This window comes from Momordica charantia, assembly GCF_013281855.1.
Source record: "Momordica charantia cultivar OHB3-1 chromosome 11 unlocalized genomic scaffold, Mcharantia_2.0 BLBB01000011.1, whole genome shotgun sequence".
In the NCBI taxonomy this organism is placed as follows: domain Eukaryota; kingdom Viridiplantae; phylum Streptophyta; class Magnoliopsida; order Cucurbitales; family Cucurbitaceae; genus Momordica; species Momordica charantia.
This window is the reverse complement of record NW_028275159.1, coordinates 8,555,000-8,578,819: the sequence shown is the minus strand read 5'-3', so window position 1 is coordinate 8,578,819 and position 23,820 is coordinate 8,555,000. Positions and strand designations below refer to the sequence as shown.

At 32.0% G+C, this 23,820-nt stretch overlaps 3 protein-coding genes across 8 annotated transcripts in view; all 3 read right to left on the bottom strand.

Moving 5' to 3' along the window:
- Positions 1-1,208: 1,208 nt before the first annotated feature.
- On the bottom strand, positions 1,209-4,776 carry LOC111010570 (prohibitin-1, mitochondrial). Of its 3 annotated transcripts, none has more exons than XM_022284028.2 (7): positions 4,642-4,760; positions 4,495-4,523; positions 3,817-4,004; positions 3,445-3,561; positions 2,238-2,408; positions 1,857-2,069; positions 1,209-1,630 (listed from the first exon to the last, which is right to left on the bottom strand). In XM_022284028.2, the coding sequence occupies exons 3-7, from the start codon at positions 3,991-3,993 to the stop codon at positions 1,436-1,438; spliced, it is 873 nt and encodes a 290-aa protein (XP_022139720.1). In that variant the 5' UTR covers positions 3,994-4,004; positions 4,495-4,523; positions 4,642-4,760; the 3' UTR covers positions 1,209-1,435. The 3 variants fall into 3 exon arrangements, with proteins under 3 accessions (XP_022139720.1, XP_022139723.1, XP_022139722.1); XM_022284031.2 differs by having other exon boundaries at positions 3,817-3,997; positions 4,642-4,673; XM_022284030.2 differs by lacking the exon at positions 4,495-4,523 and having other exon boundaries at positions 4,642-4,776.
- A 4,172-nt stretch (positions 4,777-8,948) lies between these two features.
- On the bottom strand, positions 8,949-13,954 carry LOC111010458 (Cell differentiation, Rcd1-like protein). 2 transcript variants are annotated; one of them, XM_022283906.2, is made up of 10 exons: positions 13,640-13,954; positions 12,917-12,988; positions 12,676-12,765; positions 12,500-12,542; positions 12,082-12,188; positions 11,599-11,682; positions 11,382-11,477; positions 10,597-10,787; positions 10,452-10,521; positions 8,949-9,278 (listed from the first exon to the last, which is right to left on the bottom strand). In XM_022283906.2, exons 1-10 carry the CDS (start codon positions 13,817-13,819, stop codon positions 9,168-9,170), a joined length of 1,044 nt encoding a protein of 347 aa, XP_022139598.1. In that variant the 5' UTR covers positions 13,820-13,954; the 3' UTR covers positions 8,949-9,167. The 2 variants fall into 2 exon arrangements, with proteins under 2 accessions (XP_022139598.1, XP_022139599.1); XM_022283907.2 differs by lacking the exon at positions 11,599-11,682 and having other exon boundaries at positions 13,640-13,953.
- Positions 13,955-17,483: 3,529 nt separating this feature from the next.
- The window catches only part of EMB2729 (Alpha amylase family protein), a 30,240-nt gene continuing 23,903 nt past the window's right edge, over positions 17,484-23,820 (bottom strand). For 2 of the 3 annotated variants that reach the window (XM_022283818.2, XM_022283819.2), the window contains 10 exons: positions 21,510-21,647; positions 21,349-21,420; positions 21,115-21,219; positions 20,857-20,934; positions 20,679-20,786; positions 20,181-20,261; positions 19,492-19,596; positions 18,902-18,987; positions 18,762-18,816; positions 17,484-17,903 (listed from right to left, as the gene is read on the bottom strand). In XM_022283818.2, the coding sequence (XP_022139510.1) occupies positions 17,871-17,903; positions 18,762-18,816; positions 18,902-18,987; positions 19,492-19,596; positions 20,181-20,261; positions 20,679-20,786; positions 20,857-20,934; positions 21,115-21,219; positions 21,349-21,420; positions 21,510-21,647 (861 nt within the window). In that variant the 3' untranslated portion in view covers positions 17,484-17,870. The remainder of the gene's footprint in view (positions 17,904-18,761; positions 18,817-18,901; positions 18,988-19,491; positions 19,597-20,180; positions 20,262-20,678; positions 20,787-20,856; positions 20,935-21,114; positions 21,220-21,348; positions 21,421-21,509; positions 21,648-23,820) is intronic. The other variant, XR_002601352.2, reaches the window with a different exon arrangement.

Below are 23,820 nucleotides of genomic sequence, written 5' to 3'. Positions count from 1 at the left end.
TTTAATTTTTCAATGTTAAAAAATGTATTGGGAAGAGTAAAATTTTAAATTTCTCTCTTTGTCCTCATTAAATATTTAACTTTAATCATAGCTATCTAGTAAATAATTTTACTATTAAATTTTTTTAAAAATCACATATCTTAATTTAATTTGTTCTATTTGATAAAGACGATAACTTTAATAGTTTATGAAATTAATTTTATTTCAATAATTGTAATGACATTAATCATCCTTTCATATTGATTCCTTTTTCTTTTTACTTATCATATTGTAATTTATTGTCTTACTGAAAAAAAACAAAACACTATTATACTTTGTTTCAAAAATTAATTATTAGTACACTATCAAAACTATGTCACCTTTTGTCGTTTTTATTCCAAATAATTTTCAAATTTTACGGTCAAAAACTATTTTAAACATTAGATGCACATGCATTAATTATAGAGTCGAGCATAGTTCAATTAATTATAACATATATCTTCGATAAAAAATTGAGGTTAGAATCTCCATCCTACGTGTTGTTACACTCAAAGATATATATATCATTACACTTAATTATATGTAAAATATATATTTATTAGTATAGCCATGAGATTAATAAATATTGAGGCAGTAATCATCATATTTATCATAGAACCTAAAAAACAAATATCAAACAAATCTACGAAAAATAATTAGAAGTGAAAATGAAAAAGGACTTCTTTTCTGAAAGTAAAATCTAGAGATCTATTCAATGACTTGAAAAGTGTCGAGAACCTAAACAGGCAACAAGCCACAAATGCCACAGGCCATAAGCCCTTGCTGGATTGACTAGATCATGGAGCCATGTCGGGTTGCGAAGTTGCGTCGAGTTCACTCATGAACTATGAAATTTGATTGTTGTAGGTTGGATTAGTTTAGCAGTTGCATTTACTGGAGGAAGCTTCAGCAGCATTCAAAAGAACTATTTGCCATCAAGAAAATGGTCTACAACTATAATCTCACCTTCCAACTGTTCTTACTCAGGACTATCTCCTCGTGATCAAGTTGACCATAATGGTGGAAAGATGATACTTGGTCCATGATTCAAACCCTTGGAACAAAAAACTCGTAGTCGTCTCGACTTTCGAGAGGGGCTCCTGTAATAGTTAGGAACTCATGACAAGTCCTAGCACTAGAACGAGTTCACCGACTACGTAAGGGCAATCCACGGGAAAAAACAGTTCAAATGGCATTAAAAAAGTACTTACATTATTATAAGGTGAAACTATCTCAAGAGGATCTGAATAAATCGATCAGCCAGCCAGCCATCCAAAACCAGGCTCAAGTTGTTTAAAAAGAGAGAATAGCCCACATTTCCATTTGTTTACAACTAGTCTTTTACGTAAATGCTCCAACATTCACAGTTAATCAAAGAAACAAGACAAAATGGCATGTAAGTTTAAGGGATGTGTGATTACTTCTTCCCACTGGGCTCCAAATTCATCTCCTGAAGGTTCAGCAACAGATCATCTGAATTGAGGAAAACCTTGTTGGCTGAGTTTGAGATAGTATGTGCAATTTCTCTTGCTGCTTCAATCTTCCTCAGAGTTATAAACGCTGCGTTGTTGGCAATAGCTTGGCCTATCAGCTGGGCACTCTTGGCCTCTCCCTGGTATCCAGATCAAAAAAATTCACTTCAGACAAAAGATGGTCGTCTATATGATTCAAATACCAATCTATCTACTTTACCCTTCTCCCAATCCTTAACTACTTCTGGATATAAATGTAACGCATGCAAATTATGGATGCATGATGAACTTTTAGAGATTTGCTTTTCACCCTTTCCCCCAAGAAGAAGGGTTGGTATTTAATTCATTTATCATCATCCACCTCACCTGTGCTCTAATTATAGCACTTCTCTTGTCCTGTTCAGCCTTCTCAACAACAAATTTGGCTCTTTCAGCTTCTTGGGCAGCCACTTGTTTGGCTTCAATCGCAGCTGTAAACTCCTTTCCAAAAGTTAAACTTGTTATAGACACATCATCGAGAGCAATATTGAAACTGGCTGCCCTCTCAGTCAAAATCTTTCGAATTTCTCTACTAACAGCCTGAAAAGAAACAGTCAGACAGAACATGACTGGCGTGGTGAGGCAAATATATAAAGCACAAGAAAGGCCTAGAATCAATTGGCTGTAAACAGAAAATTGAATCGATGCAGCAAATGAGGCAGACATATACTGGAAATTCTACTGGAAGAGAATAAGTTCTAGCTTTACCTCTCTTTGCGTAATAAGTTGGCTGGCATTATATTGAGCAACTACAGATTTCAGAGTTTCATGAATGATTGAAGGCAGGACCCTTTCATTATAATTTTCACCCAACCTTCTATATATTGTAGGTAACTCATTTGGTAGTGGACGGGTAAGAACTCGAAGTCCAATCTTCACCTACATATAAAATCCAAGATCTATATTTATTCAGCATAATGCAGATGAATAATTGAAACACCTACAGAATTACCAAACTCAGAAACAAAACTAAAATCAGCAAGGAACGTGCTCATTGTAGGTATAGATTAATATTGCCCACAACAGCCAGATCACAGAAGTCATTTACAGAACAAAATTAATAAACAAGAAAGCAACCTGACGAGTAAGTGAATTGATCAAATCCATAATTTGGAGACAGGAAACTTCTAACAAGTTCCAAAAATTTCTTGCAAATAGTCAGTCTATAGTCAACAGATCTCTGAATACCCAAGAAAAATTACAAAAAAAGGTGTCCAGGTCGAGTGCTATCTCCACTGCCTGCTGCCTTTGTTTGGGGGAGGCCGGGACTTTAGATCGTTTGTTTCTACACTGCCCTTTTGCTAATAAGGGCTGGCGGGTCCTGTTTGATACCTTTGAATTTTCTGTTTGTTTGCCTAGACATGCTGATGTTTGATTGCTTGAATGTTTTCATGGGTCGCATTTTAAATGAAAGGCAAAAGTGCTTTGGAAGTGTGACTTTAGAGCTCTTTTTTGGAATATCTGGCTGGAAAGAAATCTTCAGTCTTTCAAAGATAAGGCAATGCTTTTAGACTCTTATCAATGTTGCACATATCTCGGCCTCTTGGTGGTACCATAGAAATAGGAAATTAATTTGTAACTACAGCCTCTCTATTGTTAGGCAAGATTGGAGAGCCTTTCTTTTATTGGATTTCCCAAACACGGATGGAAGATGCTTTAAGAAATGGATATTGCAGTAGTAAAAAAAATGGATACTGCACATGTTAAATCCAGCTGATACAAGTCATTAAGTTCAAAATTCTAAATGGGGTGAAACAAAACACATGGAGAAACACCAAACACTCGCCTGTTTTGGGATAATCACTTGATTGTTAAAAGTATTCAAAGTAGTCTAAAGCAGAGTCTAAGCATGCATTCAATAACAATTTAAAAAAAAAATTAGAAAAATTGAAGTAAAGAGAAAAATATATCATACCATCTGGAGGTCTCGGCTTCCAGAAGTACTCTCCACTAGATTGGGTCGTGCACGGACATCATATATGACTGGTCTCTCAAACCAGGGAATCATGAGGTGTGTTCCTTCAGGATAAACCTGAAAGTTTTGAGAAGCAGAAATTGCTCAATCTAGATTACTTACAGCAACCAGGAGGTTTAGGTGCTTATATATTAAAATCAGCCAAGAAACAGGTAAAATTTTCTAACCAAATGGATATTGATTTATAAAAATGTTTCAAATCTGGACCATATTATTTAGGGAGTGTTAGATATCCAAATAAATGAATTAAATTTACCCAACCCATAAGCTTAAGCTTTTGGGTTGAGCGGTGGTTTATTCATCCTTAACAACCTTATCTTTAACACCAACTAGACGGTTAAACACAATAGCCCGATGCCCTCCCTCAACATTGTAGAGACTGTTGGCAGCCGCATATAGCCCAAGCCCACCAATAATTCCAATCTTCACTAAAGCAGAAGCTGCACCTCCACCAGGTACCTTGGGAACCTTGACATTGTTCAAATTCATATTCCTAGATTCTGAGAATAGAATTATTAAAAAGAAAAATAGTCATTCTGAATTTACAGTAAAATTATACATAATATGAATTTTTACTATCAGAAAAATATGAAGATTGTCTGATATATGAGTAGACAAAAGGACAAGAACCCTATCATATCATATTTTTTCCACGCCAGAACAAAAATAAATAAATTAAGGAGGAAAATCAGTTAAAGAACAACCAATGAAATCTATCAAAGTCTATAGGTAAATGTCTTTAAGGAAAAGAAAATAGGCTAATGGTAAATAGTTACCTATCAACTTTTCTAGACACGGAGCATGTCATAAAAGTTCATCAATGGAAAATAAAGGGGGCCAAAATTTTGACAAAACTTGACGTTGAAACATAAACAAATCATCTAATAGCAGTCCTCATATGCTTTGTATCAGTATGAAAAACATGAAATCATTGCCAAAATCAGGTGCAAGCATCCTAAAGCACAATATCGTATAAAGCAAGTTACATACCTGCCAAGCGAGAATCGAGAACTACGAACCTAGATTGAATGTTGAGAGAGATAGGAAATTCAATTCATGTTCGAAATTTTCGTAGCGCATCAAACAGAAAATACCATGTATAGGGAAACAAAATTGAACCGAAAAATTAGATGTTACCTCAAGGATCTTGAAATGCAGAGACGTCAGAAGCGGGGGGTTTAGGGTTTACGTAGTTGAAGAAGAGGCTCGATGCAGGGTTTAGGGCTTTATACGGCTATCCCGTTGGGCTTCTCAATTCTGGGCTTTTTCTGTCGGTGGCCCATTTTCGTGCCATCCAATATCGACTAAAAAAATTACAAGAAATATATTGGTGTGAGAAATATTTATGGAATTATTTGAGATAATCGAATTTTTACACTGATATATTTTTCGATTATTTTAATTATTTATATCAGGGATTTGTAGTTTTCTTTCCCATATTTGCGCACGCTATGCCTAAATTGATATTTTATGGACTCAAAAGCTCTATCTTTTTAATATTAAAATATTCTTGTATTTAGGGGAATCTCCTCCCTTTTTTTTTAACTTACATCTGCCTTTCTATATATATTTTTGTAAATATTTATTAGGGTAAAATACTACTTTAGTCCTTTAAATTTCGAGTATAGGTTTATTTGGTCTCTAAAATTGAATTATAAATTGTCCTTTTAACATATTTTGACCTAATTGATAATCTTGAGATCCTTGAGGTAAGTGGCACTATTGCTGATTTTGCAAATTATAATAATTTAATAATATTTTTATTTTTTGTGAAAAAAAAATGTTTTTATTTGCAAAATATCTTTCCCTCTTTTACTTCCCCCTCCTTCCTCTCTCTTCTCCTCCTATTATCTGATAAATTGTCGTGCCCTTCGTTTCACACATATCTAGATAACAACCTCCGTTTCGTAGTTTAAAAGAACTTAATGTCGTCCAAATCTAGTTTGATTTTCCACTTCCATGTACGGAGGATTCCTCTTCCCATGAAGTGGAATGAAGAGGAAGTTCTCATCCTACATGGACGAGAAGTCTTGATGATGGCAAGAGCTGTCGCCCAAAGAGGAGCGAGGTGGCAACAATTCATTGGAGAAGGAGAAAAGGAGGAGAAAGAAAAACAAAAAGGAAGGAAAATGAGGAAAGAAAGAAGATGAAAAGTCTAGTCACATTAAAAATATTACCAGACTATTATATTCTGTCAAATCATTAATATACAATTAGTCATTTAATTTTCATGTTATTTTAACAGTAAAAATATGTTAAGGAGCTTTAGAACCATTTTACAAACTATGAGAATCAAAAGTATCATTTTAAAATTTTAGGGATCAAATAGACAGTTAATCCTTCGAAAATGTATTTTGTCCTACCAATATAAATATCTATAAAGCCCTGTAAATGTATGTTTTAGTCTTCAATATTTAGTTTTTTTTTCTTTTTTTTTTTGGTTTGTTCCGTTGGCAAATACTAGGAGGACAAATTAAGTCACTTAAAAGAGGAAAGTTCCTTATTCTTCTTCTACAAAATTATCAGAATTTTAGGTTTCCATGGTTTTTCGAAGAATGTTTGTCGAAATCAATACTTTATTGATATACTCATTGAGATTTTCACAAAATTAAGATATCGACCTTTTCATTGATAATTGCATATTACCATCCCACATCAACAATTAATATCATCAAGACATAAATCAAAATACATTTTTTCTTTCATAGAGAGCACTCTGAAATGAAACTTAAAATTTTATGGCCCGTTTGATAACCATTTTAGTTTTTGGTTTTTGGTTTTTCTTGTTTTTAGTTTTTGGTTTTCTGTTTTTAAAAAATAAAAATTTGATAACCATTTTTTGTTTCTTGTTTTTAAAAAACAAAAAACCAAAACATGTTTGGTAACAATTTTTAGTTTTTTTTTTTAAAAAGTTAGAAAATTGAAAATACATATTAGAGAGAGAAATTTTTTATAGAGTAGAGATGATATGGGTGCGAGTGAGGATGCTCTCCCCCATTATTGGGCTCGTGCAAATTTTTAGTCTCCGTTTCCGTCTCCACCTCGTTCTTGGGCCCGAGAGATGTTATCGAGAAAAATTATCGGTTTTATAATTGTTTTTAATTATTTTTATAATTTAAATATAAAAAGTGTAATAAAAATATATTAATTATTTAAAAAATGGAATCGGGGACAAGGATGAGGTCAGAACATGCATTTTCTATTTCTGGGACCCAATCCTACGAAAATCTTTGTCTTCCCCTAATGTAGAAACATGAAATAGAGATATAAATAAACGTTTGGAAGATAAATTTTAGAGAGATAAATAAAAATATTTAGAAAAAAATAGGTTGAGAAAAATTAAAGACAAAAAAGAGAAAAAATTTGGAGAAAAAAATAAAGTCGAGAGGAAAAGATATGTTAAAGAAAAAAAAAGAAATTATAAAGAAAGAGAAAAATTATAGTGGAAACAAATTTAGAGATAAAAACAATATTCAAAATATAATTTTTATATAAAATAAATAATAACAAAGATAAATAAAAGTTACAGTGAAAGAAAATTGAACGAGAAAATAAAATATAATTTTTAGAAAAAAAATAGATTACTGAGAGACAGAAAAGTTATAAAATATGAAATTTTCGAGAGAAAAAAGTTAGAAAAAATATTAATTTTTTAGTGAGAGAAATGAAACTAACCTGCTAGAAAAAAAATAAAAATACAGGAAATGTTGAAGAGAGACAAACAACAATAAATATTCAAAATATGAAAATTTTAAAGAGAAAAAAATACATTTTGTAGAGAGAAATTTAGAAATAAAAAAAAATTAGAGTAAAAAATAAATTTTTTAGGGATAAATATGAGAAAGAAAGAAAAAGTTGAGTATTAGAAGAAGAAATGAGATTTTGAAAACGAAAAACCTGTTTTTGAATTTTTTTTTTTTTTTAAATTTACATAGAATTTTAAAATGGTTTTTGAAAAACAAAAAACAGAAAATTGAATTGATTACCAAACAATCCTGTTTTTGAAAAATTAAAAACCAAAAACCAAAAACCAAAAACGAAATGGTTATCAAACAAGTCGTTAATGATTTGAAAGAAACTACACTTAGGCATATAAATTTACTCTTTAAACTTTCAGATTTATGTTATTGGTCCCTACATTTTAAAATATGTTTAAGAAATCTTCTAAACTTTTAAATATGCTTAATAAATCTTCATATCCTTTACTGACACAAAATTGAAAGGTTGAAATCCTATCAGATCTAGACACATCCGAGGGGTCATGAATTTTAAGAAATGTCAAATAGCTAATCAAAAATTCGAGGAATAATTAAACAATTTTTAAATTCATCGACTCTATTAGACATTAAAAAAAATGAAAAATCATGAGCTCTATTGAATACTTTGTAAAACACAAAATTATGCTGTTTCTTTTTTCTGATTTTTCAATTTATGAGAAACTTGATATCTATTCATTTTTCTCGTTTCTTGTTTTTAAGAAATATTTCCAATATTGTATAAAAATTAACAAAATCAAAAATTTTTATGTGTTTTTAATTTTTTTTCAAAATATAAATAAAAATATTATTTTTATAATTATTAACTTATAAAATGCATACAAAAGTATTTAAAAATAAATAAAATGCAAAATTTCTGAATATTTAATTTAAAACATTAATTTTCATACAATACTTTTACTTTTTCTTTAATTTAAAATTATAATAACAAGAACAAAAAATGATTACGAGACATATTTATGCTTCTTTTTTTTTTTGAAAAAAGAAAGAACAGAAACAATTATCAAACGCAATACTTTTTTTATTTAAAAAAATAAACAAGAAACAAAAATAGAAAATCAAAAACAAGAAATATGAATGTTACTAATAATTCACAGAGGACTAAACTTATAATTTAACCTAAAATACAAATATTTAAGTTAGGAAACTAATCAAATCGCATTGTAACGAACTCCATCTCTCTTTTCCTCTCTATTTAGTCATTATAACCGCCATATTATCTTACAGGAAGATGCTTAAAAGTTAAAAGGAAGAATGCTCCTTAGAACACAATTGTACAACCTATAGAGCAGATCTTGTTCAATGTTCTCAAAGACACAATTGTACAACTAAGAGCAGATCTTGTTCAATGTTCTCAAAGACACAATTGTACCACCTATAGAACAGATCTTGTTCAATGTTCCAGTAAGGTCGTAAAAAATGAGGAATAAATTCATGGATGCACAATACAATAGAGTGTGCAACAGAATTGAGAGAAGGAAAGGAAAAAGACAAGTTTAAAGTATCTTGTCCTCCGAAAGAGTTTCAAGCATTCCTAGTAAAAACGAAACGAACAGGTTCAAGGGATAAAGATACCCACCAAAAGGACATGCAATCCAAATGGTGTTTGACATTTGAATTTGATTATTTGAGCGAACGAACCGAGGAACTAAAAGCACTTCGTATCAGTAGATATGAACATGTATAATTCCTTTACTCGGAAAAGCCTCGGTCATTCGAGCAAAATGCATTTTCTTTTTCAGACACAAACATCCCTAATTACAAAAAAAATCAAATGCTTACAAATAAATGCAGCAGAGAAAAAAATAAGTTTTGACACTGCTGCAAACTGTGAGACTATATAACAAGACTAAAATTTGAAACATACATAATCATCAATTCAGTTGTTTAGTTCACCATCATATGATCAAATCCAGCTCCTGCCTGAAGTGCTGGAACCCTACTCATTCCTACATTGTGTAGCAACTGTTGCAGCCACCTCCTTGTGGTTGGATCCTCCTGTGAACATTAAGGTTTTAAGTGATTTTTTAGACCGAGTTCGGAAAAACACCATTTTTACGAGCATATTTAGACTTGAAACACTTTTTTTATGAGCACTTTTAGGAAACCAGCTAATTAAAAGTGGGTAAGAGATCATCTTTAGAGCACTACTTCTATGTGAAGTATTTTCAAAAGGAAGACTAATTTCCAAAAGTATTGTCACTTTAGGATTTTTTTTGTATGAGAAAAGAAGCTTTCATTTTAAAAACATGAAAGAGTACAAAACTGACATGGAAAAAGTTATTTCACCAAAAGGAGCCAAACCAAACTAACTAACTAAATATATATATATATATAATATAATATATTATACCCAAGGACATCGACACCCGTTCAAAGGCCCAAACCCGAGAGATATCAAGAGTTTTTGATATTAAACTCATCTGAAGACACGAATTTGAGACCTCTAAGCCGGTATGACTAAGAGACCCCAAACCCTTGCCAACCGGGCCGCCCCTTGGGGTCTTAAACCAAACTAACCAATAAAAAAAAGGCTTCAATCTAAAAGAATCAAACCTAGTGAATAATTACAAAACTCTTGATGACCAAAGCCAAAGAGAAGCATTAAACCTAGCTAGGTGCTAAACCTAATCAAAATTCTTTTGTGTTCTTCAGGCCTCTGAATCCCCCTCTAAAAATACTGCAATTCCATAAAAGCCAAATGTCTCCACAAAAACACAAAAAAACCAGCACTCCATAGAATCCGTCCCTTATCATGTAAAGGCTCATTTCATAATTTTTTAAAATTACTTTTGATTAGGAAGCATACAAATTTTGAAAATTATTTTTAGCAGACTAAAAGAATTTTTACCATTCCAAAAGTAATATTAAACTCATCCTAATGCAATGTTTTCTCTATAAAATGTTTTTCAAGATATTAAATCACTTTAAATTATCAGTTAAAAATATTTTATGCCATTTTTAAACTACCAAACTTCCACACAGATCAATGGCATAATCATTCCAACTCTACAATGCCAACAGAGTCACAAAACTTCACCGAACATTGAACATGAATAAAAAGAAACTTAACAGGGAAACTGCACGGGTTAAATGAGCATGTCTTCTCCAAAATACTGTTTCTCATCAGGAGCCCTAGAAATGTGGTCCAAGTAGAAAAGGCACACTTACCCGAAGGCAGCTATTGAAAGTAGTGTCTCGCAACATGTCTGGAAGACAGTTCCTTAAGGCATCACAAGCCCTGAACAATAGAACAAGTTAAATAAACAGTAAAGGTTAATACCTCAAAATGAAATGCAAATCTACTTTCACCCACTTTGGATTATCGGACAATCGAAGATAGCATCGAATTATGTGTTTCAATAGACGAGAGGAGGGTTGTTCAGCAAGAGCTCCAACCATACTCCCTAGGACTCGACCAACTGCAAAAAATCGCTCAGCTGTAGTACAAATATAATCCAACCCCACATCATCCAGCAAAATTTTCTGCACAATAAATGTTGCAACCTGCAGCACAACATAACCAGTCAAACTAGTTTTGAAGTCAGATGCTATACGTAGTGAGAACATAGTATAATAATTCTAATAATTAGTTCACTAAAACTATATTTGAATTAGAGATCGGAGAGAAGTACCATTTATATTGTTTACTGCTATGTGGGATCCATGGAAAAGTTGAGAGAAGAAAAAAGAGTAAGCAAAAAGTTGAGGGACCCACCAATGGAGAACAGGAGTGGCATTTCCTAACTTCTCAAAAGAAATGAATCAGCTGTAATACTTCAGAGTTTTTAGAAAGAGGCCACAAATTGAGAGTGGGTCCTCATCCCTTAATTTTGGTAACCGAGGGAAGAGAATTGAAGGAGAATATTGACATTCCTTCATTTTCATTCCCATTAAATAAACAAGGTTTGGAGTATCAAAAGTGCCACTAATTGCAATATAGCTTATAACTACCAAAAATTGCTATTGAAATTTTATCATAGATAATTTCCTAACGAATTAAGGTATAAAATGAGATAAACTTGCAGGCTTTTTACATTTCTAAAGAATTAAAATAGAAAGATAAAACAAAGAAATAGAAGTAGCATCAGAAAACTCAACTGTTTTTGACAACTCGCTTCCCATTTCCATAGTACGCAGGCATAAAGGAATTATTTCAGTTGACAGAAGAAAACTTATTACTTCTGTATCATCTACCTGGAAAAGCAATTCAAGGAGCAAAACAGAACTTATTGTATTTCCAAAAGAACAAGAAGATGTATCAAGACATAGCTTTCACCCCAAGTAACAATAAAATTAAAAGGATAGCACCTCCTACCAGTGCTTGCATGTGCGCCTTGAGACATGATAGGGAAGGTGAGAAGTATGCTCTTAGGCTTAGGTATATCGGTCTTAATGGGTGCTAGTGGAAAGCATACATGGACCACCAAGTCAAATTCTCATCTTAACTAAAAACCCCTCATGACACCAATTAATCTGATAGCTTCTTCAATTAAATAGTAATGGAAACTTGACATTCAAAGGGAAAAAAAACAAAATTTAACCATACTTGACATGGAGAAGAAACATTTTAGATCTTGTGAGGCATTAAAAACAAAAGGTACAGCAATTTATGCAATTGAAGTTTCATTTCATTCTCACAGAGCCTGACATTTTTTCTTCAGTCCAAATCCTCTACTTGCATACTGTTGTATTAATGTTATAAAGGGAATCCAAACTTTAGTAGTAGCCATAAAAAGGAAAAAGAAAAAAAAAAGAGTGAGAGAGAGACTGTTTAAGCTCATGTTTTAAAGTGAAATACCTTCACCAATGCACCAATGACACCTAAGCTAGTAAGCCGCAAGTACTCAAAAGGCCTTGACTTGCTAGTTGTGTTAAGAAAAGGATACAAATACAATGGTATGTGAGCTGCAAAGGATAAAATTCAAGTGGATTAGTCAACTCTTGAAACAGGCAACTAGTAAGAATACTGGGAGATATTATGAGAATGCAAGCATGTTAAGGGAATAACAAAAATCCTGTTAACTGCTAAGCACCCAAATTATATATGTATTCAAATGTTTTTGCTAGATATTCAAGCGAGAAGGACCATCATAGCTTATGCAGCAGTTATATTTTTATGATGTTCCTTCATTAATATGTGGTGGAGACCCTTTTTAAGGTGTTTGGGATCCAAGTGGATCCCTCCCTCCCTCCTCACAGAGATAAAAAAACATTACCGTTGAGAAACAACATCCTTGTATCTGGGTGAGAAGCTACACACTGCAAAAAACATTCAGAAAGAGATATAGACAGCATAAGTTGTAGTTTCACATAGATGATTGCGTGTATAACTAGTGACAACAAAACCATATGTAATCTGATTCCATAATGTAACAAATGCAACAAAAGTGACCTGAAGAAGAGCAAGAGCATTGCAAACTCTATTTGACTGCGCAGGGGTAAGATTTGGGGGTGAAAGAACAGGATATATTGATACAATCTCCTGTTGGAGCCCAAACAAAAAATATATATATATATATTAACAAATCAACATTGAGGAATGAAATACAAAGAATGACATAAAAAACATCAGATTTTATATCATGTAAATTATTAGACAATTCATACAAAGTATGACAACTACAGCAGCATACTTGCAATAAGGCAGCAATGGTTCCAAAAGAGTTCCACAACAATGGGGCCAAATCTTGAAACAATTCCCTCTTCTGTAATAAAAAACAGAAACAAATTAGAGCATCAGATATGCTTGTTTGATTGCACATATAGTGCAAAAATATTTCCCCATGATGGGCTAATCCTTTCGCGAAAACTTGCAGAGGACGAGCCAAAACTTTTTCTTAAGCATGAAACAGAACATGAACAGATAACTTTTTTCTTTCATTACCCATACAGCCATTTTTGGTACTTCCATACAAAAAATTGCAGCAATAAGTACAGAGGAAAGAGGAAGAAGAATACTAGTCTTTCAGCTTGGGATCAGATAGTCAAATTATTTGTTTCTTTCTTTTAACATCTCAGTCTATTCCGTACAAATTAATTCATAACTAGTACAGTACTAATATGGCCATGGATCAAAACTAGGTTCAACTCGCAGCAATCCACGATTTGGCTGCGATGAAGCATACAGCACGAAGAACTTAATTTCAAACAAACTAAGCTGCTCTCCTAAATTTCTCTTAGCCACCAGCAAGTAACGAATTCTCTAGATAAACCACTAATTACGACCAAACCAACGATTACATAATCCGTTTCAGCTGCAACCCCTAATTACCACCGCCACCACACCCAAGAAACACCAATACCTACCCCGAACATGCTCCTCCTCCCCTGAATCCTCAAAAATCAATGAATTTTACCTTGGAGAGTTCGAGGAGAGCGTTCTCCCGAAGATCCGGATTGCTGAGGTCGAGCACCAACTGCTCCGAAAAAGCCATTTTCCGCTCTTTGGTGGGTGGAGCTCCGGAGGCACTGGGGATGGACGGACCCGGACCTCCAAACGGAGCATTCATGGAGATGGATTGAGGGAGATTCGACATTTTTGAACACTCAAGAACCTTGTAGCCTCTACGAATCTGCTCTCCGATCTCCGATTTTACGCCGGCGAAGAGAGATTATTCAAATTCTTATAGTTTTTATCAGAGACAATCTTCGCAGTGGCGACGGAGTTTCTAGGTGTAGTTTACATATATAGAGATATAAAATATTAAAATTAAAAAAAAATAATGTAATTTTCTTTTTAAATACAGTCGTTCAAAAAACATTAAGAAATAATAGTAGTTTTAAAAGTAATTTCCACTATTTAAACATATTTAAACATTTTTCTCCATAAAAAGACTAATTTAAACATTTATCTTTTAACTAAAAAATTATAAGTTAAAATCCATTGACGTAATTGCATCACTCGATATAAATTGCAGGTATTGACAGAATATGAAAATATTATTAATATAATATTAATATTAATAATTTTTAATTTATTTAAAAATATTGAAATAATTTGTTATAATTTTTTTGGAACATCGACATTTTTGTCTACATCTATCTTTAAAACACTAATATGACTGCCACATTTGGAGCACATGCTAACTTATTCGGTTACCGTTATCTTCCCATTATATTGTCGGTATCTCTAACTAAATCCTACCATATTTTATTTTGGTTAGATGATTAATTTATCATAATATATAAAAAAAAAGATTGCAAATAACAGTTACATATACAAAATTTGCCTTAATTTGCATGGGTGCATTTAAGGTAAAAACAATGATGGACTGTTTTCAATATTCATTATCAATAATGTAAATAAAAAATTAGGATAAAGGTAAAAATATTGGAAAATAAACAACGCAAATGCAATATAAAGCTAAAACAGGAAGAAGAAAAAAAAAAGACATTGTCCAATTTATATTTTTCCATTTATAACATATTCTCATTTATGTTTTTCCAAATATGAAAATTTTTATTTGCATTCATACGTTAAAAACTGTAGTTTTTGTCTTTCAACAAAAAAAAAAGTGAGATTTAAATGAGTTAACCATTTTCATAAAAACAAAAAAAAAAGACTATTTTCTTTTTTAAAAAATAGTGAAAAATGGCTATTCATATTAATAGCCCAAAAAAACCAAAATTTTATTACGTTAATTTAAATTATTAAAATATATATTAAGTTAAAATAAATTAAAAATGCATTTTAAAAATTGAAATTGAGCTTGCATTTATTTGTTTCGAATTTTATTTACATAAGATATTACCAAAGAAAAAACTTTATGTAACGAAATGAACATTTCTTGGAAAGAAAAATTAACTGATCGAGGATTTATATTAAGTTAAATTAAATCGAGCATGCATTTTAAAAATTGTAATCGAGCATGCATTTTTATTTAATTCGAAATTCATCACATAAAGTATATGGTGTACAATGATATTTTACTTTGACTGCATACTTCCCTATTTTTGTCAATTATGTACCTAGTTTTAGAATTCTTTTTTATTTTTTATTATTACTTTGAAAGTTACTCTATTTTTGTAATTTTTAAAAATTACATCATTTATGAAAATTTCCCTAAAATATTAGATTACCATTTTCGCTTTAAAAAAAAATAGTTACAAGTATAGTAATTTGAATTTCGGTATTTGAAATAAAAAATAATAAATAAATAAATCAACAGGACAGATATGAAAGTTACAAATATGATACTATTGGTATATATTCTCAGAAAAAAGTACGATTCATATAAAATAGATGTATCCATATTTTATCATTGTCAACTTACTAACATCAAAAGTTTAATGTCTTGCTCTATGTTTGTTATATTAAAGCTAAAATGAATAATTATGAGTTTAATAGAAAGTAAAACACATAAATTATTATTATACTATATCGATGTTTGAATTACTCACTAACAATTATTTTGAGTGTAAAATTGTACTTAATCAACATCTAAGTTAAGTATATCCAATTACATAAATCTATAAATTAATTTAATAATTACCATTAAGTCAATTAGCCACTTATGATTTTTTCCTAAATAATAACTAGCTGATCTCGACGAGGCTTTAATAACACTTTTTAAAGATCACAGGTCGGAATGGCTACTTCTTTATCTATAGCTATATAAAACTTTTCGTTAACTATTTAGTTTAATGATTAACTAGTATACTAATTAGGTCAGAGAACATACTCTTAATGATCGAGTTGTTCATATATTTTCCTTATTGAGTAATATATGATCTATAACTTTTAATATTCAAAGACCGTTTTAAGAAAAGTTGTATTTTAGCTGTCGGATATCTTGTGTCTTTATGTTACTATCATTTCCATATGGAGAGATCTCATTATTTTAATCGTTAATATCTTTGTCTTTCCATTTAAGAAAGTGAGGATCTATTTCTCCCATGAACTTACAATATCAAATAGAGCTGAGCGAAGCTATCATAAAAGCTCTTAATACAAACTAATTTAGAACTGACCGTTTGAAATAATTTTGAAAATAAATTATTATATTTAAAAGGGTTTGTAGGTATTTCAATTTCCAATTTGTTGAAATGTCTAGTTTAATCCATTAACTTTTAAAATTAAAAGATGAAATAAAAATAAAAATTTTAATCCATATCTTTACTATGTTCTTAACGTAGTCTAAAGTATGTGTACACTAACATATTAACGTGAATATATATTCAAACCAAATAAATTGAAGGCGAGAAATAAGTAAGCTAATATGCATAATGTTATAAAAATCTTTTATTTAGTTCATGAGTTAAAATGAATATTTTGAAAGTTTAGAAATTAAAATTGGACAAAATTCACACAACAAAATAAACTGGAAAGTTCAGAATTTAAATAAAACCTCACAAAACTATTATCATTTGAAATTTTCCAAAACACAAAAAATGTATGGATTTTTTTCACGTTATTTTCCTTTTCTCTTTTACAAGAATAATTATAATATTTTAATCATTGCGATTTACAATTGTATTGAACTAATAATAACTATTATGTAAATTTCTTAAAAATAAACGTTTTTTTTTCACTTCAACTCTTTAGCCTATAAAAAGATAACCTGACCTTGTTCATTGAACTATTACATTACATCCATTAAAAAATTCCAATAATATAGAACATTATTTTTTGTCTTCAATATTATAAGTTAACGATCTAAAATTGCTATACAAAATTTATTTTATCAAAAAGAATTATTTTAAGTAAAAAGTTGGGAGATTTCCATTATTATATTTTTCCAAGTTTCTTAATTTTACTTGTAATAAGTAAATGCTTTGATAATCATTTTATTCTTCACAAAATTCAATTAACAAAACACTCCAAATCAAGCTACAAAATGCCAAATTCAACCATAAAAATAATTGAACCTAGTAATGGAATCATGTAAAGAAAAAAAGGAAAGAAGAAAAATCTAAGTTCAACAACAAAATATCTGAATCCACCCAAAAACATACCAAATGGAAGGAAAAAAAAAACCCTAATACCAACTAAAATAATTTCATCTAGCCATACCAATGCTCATATCTAGCTACAAAGAAGGTCGTGAGTTCGAAGTTTCGAACCCCCATCCACCCCCACATGTTGTACTAAAAAAAACACTATAACTCAAGTTTAGCGTTTAATGTGATAAAATCGAGGGCTATTAAGTATTAAGATCAAACTTGACTCGAGTATATGGACCAAACTTCATGCAAAATATGTCGAGAAAAATGTCTTTTAGGCTACTCTCTATTTTAAAGAGAGAAAAAGAGAGTGAAATAATCTTACCCATCATCAGTTCAATACACAAAACAAGAACCACAATAAAAATTGTTACAGAAAACATTAAAATTGTAAGAGCTGCCAATGGGGAATGAAACCTGCAAATATCAAGTGATCCTATTTCATAAATACAAAGGTAACTTCAGCTGATCTAATAGGGCTTTGATTCAACATATTACCTCACCACTGGAAAATCAGGCTCTTGTTTGATTCTTCACTATTATAATGCCCCTTTTGGTATGACTTTCTAGCTGACATAACTCAGTTACTCATAGATAAGCAACTTTTGTGAACTGTCAAATTTCTTCAAGTGACTGCAAAATGGCTTATATTCTTAATATCCGACTTAATTTGTAAACCTGCAAGAGAGAGAGAGAGATCGGACAAGTATACATGGAAAATGAGTTTAGTTCCGAAATTAACGCATCGTTGATATGGTCGAAAATTGCCCTTCATCTACCTACTTCCAAACAACACATTTCATGCACAATATGGCAAGTACAATATCGGTTTTTTTACATTACTATAACAAATAATCGAGAGTATAGTCCATGGACTGGTGGTTCTTATTACTCTCTAAACTTAAAAGGATAGTTTCAATTATATTATGGACTTATAACCATGATTATATGCATTTTATGACGTTATCACGTGAACTAAATAATGATATGACAAGCTTATTTTACAAATGTCAGAAAGAAGTCGACAATAATTAAAGTGGCATAGATAACCTATGCTCTTCAAATTAATATATCAAATCTCTTTTATAAACCATGTCATTCATTAAGCTATCCACTTCATTTTGTTATTTATTTGTCACACCGATAAATTAGTCATTGTTAGACATGTCATATCATCATTTAGCTAATGATAAGAATTACATAAAATCACCGGTTCAAAATTCAAGAACGTATTATGATTAAAACATTTTAAAGTTTAGAGATTAAATGGACCCAACCAAATTATGAGAATAAATTTGTAACTTAACAAAGAATCTTAAAGTTGACAAGAGTCCTACAAAAGTTCTTAGTAAAATGATTGTAATTGTAAGTGATAAATTTTGGGCACTTCTTTTGCCAGAAAATGACCAATGATAGACCATTGGCTGAAGGTCCCCAAGAGGTTAAGGCTTTCCACAATAATGGATTTAATTTCACTCTTAAAAACATCATAGCTCAGATTAGTGCATGAACACAACATCTACAAAATTGACTAACCTGTGCAGTTCTGCTAGGCAGAGACACTTCTAGGCAGTTTCGGAGGCCATCAATTCTGGAAATATAAATACGATATGATGATGTGGTGAACAATAATCCCAAAAATAAAGTGTGGGCTCGAGAAAGACAAAGATTATTACCTTTGGCTAATTGTCCTTTGAAGATAGTGATCATGCTTTATAATCCCTCGACCTCCATATTTAATTTCATCAGTATTTAATATAATCTGTGCTCATTGAAAATATCAGACTTTAGTTAATCTTTTGGGTGTTCAAAATGTGCAAAAATAAATTTAAGTATATATGGCCTGCAAGATTTTTGTTTGGAGGGTAAAGTGTGTCTTTTGGATAAAGTTCATAGAGTGATAAATGTGCGTACCTGTGTTAAATCATAAACAAAATGTCACATTTAAATCCCATCCGATAACGTTTCTATTTTTTATTTTTTATTTTTTAAAATTATGCTTATTTACCTTTTTTTTAGCACCTTCTGACACAAGTCGTGGGCATAACCAATTCAGGGGTAGGGGCTTACCTTGAAATCACAATCTACCTTTAAAATTTGTTTATATTCCAAAAATATTTTTCAAAAGTTAAAACTAAATACTAAAAAAAACCTAGATAAAAGTAAATATTATAAGCTTAGTTTCTAAAATAAAATTGTCATCGAACGAGATTACTAAGACTAATAAGTTTTAGAATACATAATTTGGCAGTGAAATAATGCTTACTCGATATTCTCCAGCTTCTTCCACGCCAACACTGTATCTTTCATAAGAATCTGTGGGATGGAAGTTGAATATGAAGAGGAAGGGACCTCGAATATATGATATTACCTGAAAAGGTAAAAGAATGTACTGATTCAAACAACTGAACTCTTTATCAGGGTTTTTCACCCAAAAATGATTTTCATCAGGATTCTTAAATTTCTCATTGGAATTTCTTTCATAATGTGATTTGAAAAGGAATAAAACTAACTTAAAAAGGATAAAAAAATCGTATGTACTAAAATTTTAAACTACTCACTAGACTTAAAGTTTAAGTTGATAAATTGGGTATATTTAATCTTTCGTAATTTTTAATACTTCTCCCCTGTATGGGCTTACATATTAATTTGATGTGTGGGTGGGGCTATATGGTCTGAGAAGATGATTAGCTACACTGGGACTGAGACACCGCCCAGACTCCAACGGGAGGCGAGTTTGAAATCAACTACTAAACCCAAAAGCTTAAGTGGATAGGTTAGGTATATTTAATTTTTCATATCTATTTTTAATAATACTAAATATAGAACTAACTGTAACACATACACAAATTCATTGACTGAAAGAATCAAAAGCAATAACAAACAAGTACTAAACATGTAAATGTCAAAGTAGACCAAATAAACTATAAATTAAAGGGAAAGGAGAGAGCTTACCTTGGTAGTTTCATTGATATGGTGAATGTTTGGTAAACTTCTTGTAAGTAGTCTTTCATTCTCATCCAATCCCATCAGGTCCTATAAAGAAGAATGAAAGTTACCCCAATTGAAATAATACCAAAGCAATTATTTTCTTTATTACCACCTACAAATTAAGATGCGCAAACAAGTCAACCTGAGCGTAGCTCAACTGGTTTAGGCATCTATCTCCAACCAAGAGGTTATGAGTTCGAATCTCCACCCCCACATATTGTGGATAAATTAAAATTTATAGGACTTTAAGGTCAAGAATATTTAGTATTTACTTCACTTCAAATTGCATAAAAAATTTTGCAATATTAACTATAGTAATATTGAGAAAGACTACAGCTATTTTTAAACAACAATTCAACAAGTGCCAACACTTCAAAGTGAGTATCCAAATTCATGTTCATGGAAAGTGACCAGCCAACATTTAATGGTAACACGAAATTGACCAAATAAATAAGTACACACCTTGTCAAAGACGAACAAATCACGATGCACTTCCTTTTCTAGAAGATCCCACTGTCGGTTGGCAAGTGAAAATGAGAAGTTGTTGCTTGGCATAGGAAACTCGACTCTCTGATCCATAAGACAAATATTAAAAATATAATAAAATATCTTCATACATATTGAGGAGATCGAAGCTGACCTTTGGATGGCCAAATTCATTTCCCATGAAGTTGAGATATGCACATCCGCCTATAGTAAATGTGATCGTTCTAATCATCTGAATCAAGGCCATCGCCAGAAAATTAAATAGATGGATAAACTAAATAACAGTAGTTGAAGGTAGGTAGATTTATGCAGACCAGAATATTTATTTTTAAAATATGGAACAAATAATTTACTTCAGTAGACGGATTACAAAATATGGAACAAATAATTTACTTCAGTAGACGGATCATACTTTGTGTAAGGAACACCCTCTGAGCAGTGTTTCTTTTGATCCAGGACCATGCTCCTTGATATCACCAAACAAAATTTCTGCATACGAACGTCCCCCAGAGATGGACTAAAAGGATAAAATAACACTTGAAAAGATCAGGATGACAGGAAACCAAGCACGTAAAGTTTATAGTGCTTATAATTCATTAAGCTATGGATAATATAATAATCCAAAGAGATTAGCGAAGGCAATTACTTGGTTGTGATTTTCAGCGTACAAAAGCATCTTGTTAGCATAGTGCCTGTTGTCAGTTAATGAGCTAACAATCTGCATCATGCAATTATCTCTTTAGTTATTGAATGGAAAACGACACAAGCGATTGAGATGCATGAAACAGGCTAAGTATACAAAACAACCTTATTCATGCTCCATTCGTGGTCCGGAACATTCTCAAGGAAGGATGACCACATTTCTGATGCTGAAAGATTCACGTAGTAATCAAAACCCAGCCCACCTTGAGAAGTTGGCTCACATAGCCCAGGATAATAAGTTGCCTGTCAAATAAGAGTGCTTAGAACACTAGAAATAATATGATACATACAAGCCGTCATGCCAAGAAAGGAAAGGCCTCTCCAAATAAGAAAAGCAATAAGCATAAGATTTGTCATTTTTTTCTTAGCAAGATACAAAACTTCTCATTGATAAATGAAAAGAAAAATGCTCAAAAGATACAAACTCCCAATGGGAGTGAAGAAAACAAAGTAAAGAAAAGGAAAAGAAGAACCTGAAGCTTTATGAGAAAGTTTTTCTTATTTTTCTCAAGACTATAGAATGAAAAATATATACAAGTTTACCTTCAATCAAAAAACTAGAAATTAGGTATCAATCTAGATCTACAAGGAAAACCTAAATCACATAGTATACAAGGAAATAAATTTAAAGTAATTTCTCCTAAATTTCAGCTTGATTTTCTACCCTCCCCCTCAAGCTGGATGATATATGCTTGTCATTCCAAGTTTCGAAATCAATCTACTAAGGCTGGTTCGATGCAATGCCTTAGTTAATATATCAGCTGCTTGTTGTTGGGAGGACACATATCTTAGGTTAATTGTCTGCGTCTCAATCTTCTCACTGTTGAAGTGACGGTTTATTTCAACATGTTTCATCCGATCATGATGTACTGGATTTCTTGCGATGGCTATGGCAGATTGGTTGTCACATAGTACCTCTATAGTACCTTCAGTCTTGATCTTGAGCTCAGTGAGAAGGCGTTTTAACCAAATTCCTTCTCAAATTCCATGTGCTAATGATCGAAACTCAGCTTCAGCACTGCTTCGGGCTACAACCGGTTGTTTCTTACTGCGCCAGGTTACTAAATTCCCCATACATATGAACAATATCCTGATGTTGACTTCCGATCAATTGGAGATCCAGCCCAATCTGCATCAGTGTAGACTTCAAGAGCTCGGTTTGTGGTCTTCCTGAACATGAGTCCCTTTCTAGGATCGTTCTTCAGATATCTCAATATTCTATACACAGCTTCCATATGTTCCTTTGAAGGTTTGTTCAGGAATTGACTTACCACACTAACGGCAAAGCTAATGTCTGGTCGCGTATGAGTTAAGTATATAAGCTTCCCAACTAGACGTTGATATCTACCTCGATCAACTGGTTCATCTTCGAGATTAACTCCAAGTTTTGAGTTTGCATCCATAGGTGTATCTGTTGGTTTGCAGCCATTCATCCCTGTTTCTCTTAGGAGATCTAGCGTGTACTTTCTTTGAGTAACAGAAATCCCTTTACTAGATCTTGCGACTTCCATTCCTAGGAAATACCTTAGGTGTCCTAAGTCTTTAATCTCAAATTTCTTTGAGAGAAGTTGCTTCAGTCGAATCATCTCCTCAGAAACATTTCCTGTGAGAATTATATCATCAACATATACTATTAATACAGTAATCTTACTAGGTGAAAAATGTTTGATGAAGAGGGTATGGTCGGATTGACACTGAGTATAGCCATCTTGTTTTAACACAGCTGTAAATTTTTCAAACCAAGCCCGAGGTGACCGTTTTAGTCCATAAAGAGACTTTTTGAGTTTACATACCTTTCCTCTAGTATACCTGTTCTCAAATCCATGAGGTATGTCCATGTACACTTCCTCTACTAAATCGCCATTTAGAAATGCATTCTTTACATCTAGTTGAAACAAGGGCCAATCTAGATTTGTCGCAATAGAAAGAAGTACCCGAATAGTATTCAGCTTGGCAACTGGAGCAAACGTTTCCTGATAGTCAATCCCATAAGCTTGGGTGAATCTTTTTGCCACAAGACGAGCTTTGAACCGCTCTATACTACCATCTGGTTTGTGTTTGGTTGAAAAAATCCATTTACAACCAACTGTGCGTTTACCTGGGGGTAAGTCCGTAAGGATCCAAGTCCCATTTTTCTCTAGCGCTTGTAGCTCTTCTAGGGTGGCAGCTTTCCATCCAGGTCTCTGTAGAGCTTCTTGAACTGAGTTAGGAATTTGTATCTGATCTAGTGAAGTCACAAAAGCTTTGAAACGTGGCGACAAATTAGTGTAAGATAAGTGATATTGTATGGGATGTTGAGTACATGAGCGAACACCTTTCCTTACAGCAATGGGTCTATCATCTTCTGACATGTCGTGTGCTATTTCAAGGACATTAGGATTTTGGTTAAGATCTTGGCTTTGCTGAACTTGTGTAG

Coding starts and splice junctions, on each gene's coding strand:
- LOC111010570 (XM_022284030.2), bottom strand. CDS start 3,993: ATGAATTTGAACAATGTCAAGGTTCCCAAGGTACCTGGTGGAGGTGCA. Junction 3,562..3,816: donor TAGTTGGTGTTAAAGATAAG/GTTGTTAAGGAT, acceptor CAAAACTTTCAG/GTTTATCCTGAAGGAACACA. Junction 1,631..1,856: donor GTGCTATAATTAGAGCACAG/GTGAGGTGGATG, acceptor TCTGGATACCAG/GGAGAGGCCAAGAGTGCCCA.
- LOC111010458 (XM_022283906.2), bottom strand. CDS start 13,819: ATGTCGAATCTCCCTCAATCCATCTCCATGAATGCTCCGTTTGGAGGT. Junction 12,989..13,639: donor CTCTCCTCGAACTCTCCAAG/GTAAAATTCATT, acceptor TTTTTATTACAG/AAGAGGGAATTGTTTCAAGA. Junction 9,279..10,451: donor CTTTCAATAGCTGCCTTCGG/GTAAGTGTGCCT, acceptor TAATGTTCACAG/GAGGATCCAACCACAAGGAG.